At 44.5% G+C, this 1649-nt stretch overlaps 1 protein-coding gene across 1 annotated transcript; it reads left to right on the top strand.

The window, feature by feature from the left end:
• Positions 1-452: 452 nt before the first annotated feature.
• On the top strand, positions 453-1397 carry LOC133051521 (olfactory receptor 2AG1). Its single transcript, XM_061136038.1, has one exon. It carries the CDS (start codon positions 453-455, stop codon positions 1395-1397), a length of 945 nt encoding a protein of 314 aa, XP_060992021.1.
• The last annotated feature ends 252 nt before the right edge of the window (positions 1398-1649 follow it).

Raw genomic sequence — 1649 nt, 5'->3', positions numbered from 1 at the left:
TTTAGTATTTCATATTCAAAATAGGTACACAGAACAGTGACTGGGTACTTAAATCATCAGTCAACATTTTACCTAAAGCATAGGTATAAGGATTACTAAGAGCATGGATACCTGAATATTGATATATTGTAATGAGAAATTTGATTTGAATTTCTGGGGAGATACATGTTCAGGTTTGATGCCCTGAATAATATTCTCATCTAGTGATCTTTGAATATTTAGCTGTTAATGTGATGCTTGTTCTCCATTCAGATAGTTCTTTTCAAGATACTTAAAAGATTCAGAAACAGAGATCAAGAAATAAAATTAGCTACCAGTGGGAAAGGAATCACCATACTGGACTAATATTGGTCATTCTATGGGGCCTCTGATGTTACAAAATGTTGCAACCATCTTAACAAAAATTCACCAAGAATCTACTTGGTTCTTGGCAACTAAAGAAACAACACAGAATGGAGCACTGGAACTCCACCCTGGGAAGTGGCTTCATATTGATGGGGATTCTGAATGACAGTGCGTCTCCTGAGATGATCTGTGCTACAATCACAGTGCTATACATGCTGGCCCTCACCAGCAATGGCCTTCTGCTCCTGGCCATCACAATGGATGCCCAGCTCCATGTGCCCATGTACCTCCTGCTTGGGCAGCTCTCTCTCATGGACCTCCTCTTCACATCTGTTGTCACCCCCAAGGCCTTCATGGATTTTCTGCTCCGTGAAAACACCATCTCCTTCGGGGGCTGTGCCCTTCAGATGTTCCTGGCACTGACCCTCGGTGGTGCAGAGGACCTCCTACTGGTCTTCATGGCCTATGACAGGTATGTGGCCATTTGTCATCCTCTGAACTACATGGTCCTCATGAGGCTGAGGGTCTGCTGGCTCATGGTGGCCACATCCTGGATTTTGGCATCCTTTAGTGCCATTGTATATACTGTGTACACCATGCACTATCCCTTTTGCAAAGCCCGTGAGATCAGCCACCTGCTCTGTGAGATTCCACCTCTGTTGAAGTTGGCCTGTGCAGATACTTCCAGATATGAACTCATGGTGTATGTGATGGGTGTGACCTTCTTGATTCCTCCTCTTGTTGCTATCCTTGCCTCCTACACACTAATCCTACTTACTGTGCTCCACATGCCCTCAAATGAAGGGAGGCAGAAAGCCCTGGTCACCTGCTCTTCCCACCTGACTGTGGTCGGGATGTTCTATGGAGCTGCCACATTCATGTATGTTCTGCCCAGTTCCCTCCACAGCCCCAAGCAGGACAACATCATCTCTGTCTTCTACACGATTGTCACCCCAGCCCTGAACCCTCTCATCTACAGCCTGAGGAATAAAGAGGTCATGGGAGCCTTAAGGAGAATCCTGGGAAAATATATGCTGTGGACACACTCCTGACAGAGTTGCCAAGTCAACATGGTAGGGGACTAAGTATCATGTGGCTGTGATAATGGTAGCTTATAGGAGTCTGATCAAACTCCAATAACCTCTTAAATCAGAGGAGAGCTGCTCTCATTTGACTGGATTCTTAGACAATTGTAGAGAGAAGTAGCCTCATAAGACATATTGGACTTCTTGTTTATTAGGTAGATGGTTGTTCAGACAATTAGTTGGAAAGAATAATGGATTTGCAACTACATTTGTACAAAT

Source organism: Dama dama, chromosome 1 (assembly GCF_033118175.1).
Source record: "Dama dama isolate Ldn47 chromosome 1, ASM3311817v1, whole genome shotgun sequence".
In the NCBI taxonomy this organism is placed as follows: Eukaryota; Metazoa; Chordata; class Mammalia; order Artiodactyla; family Cervidae; genus Dama; species Dama dama.
The sequence above is the reverse complement of the archived record's forward strand: the minus strand, read 5'-3'. Positions and strand labels throughout refer to the sequence as shown.

What these genes read in the sequence shown, in the direction of transcription:
- LOC133051521 (XM_061136038.1), top strand. Translation starts at nt 453, where the DNA reads ATGGAGCACTGGAACTCCACCCTGGGAAGTGGCTTCATATTGATGGGG.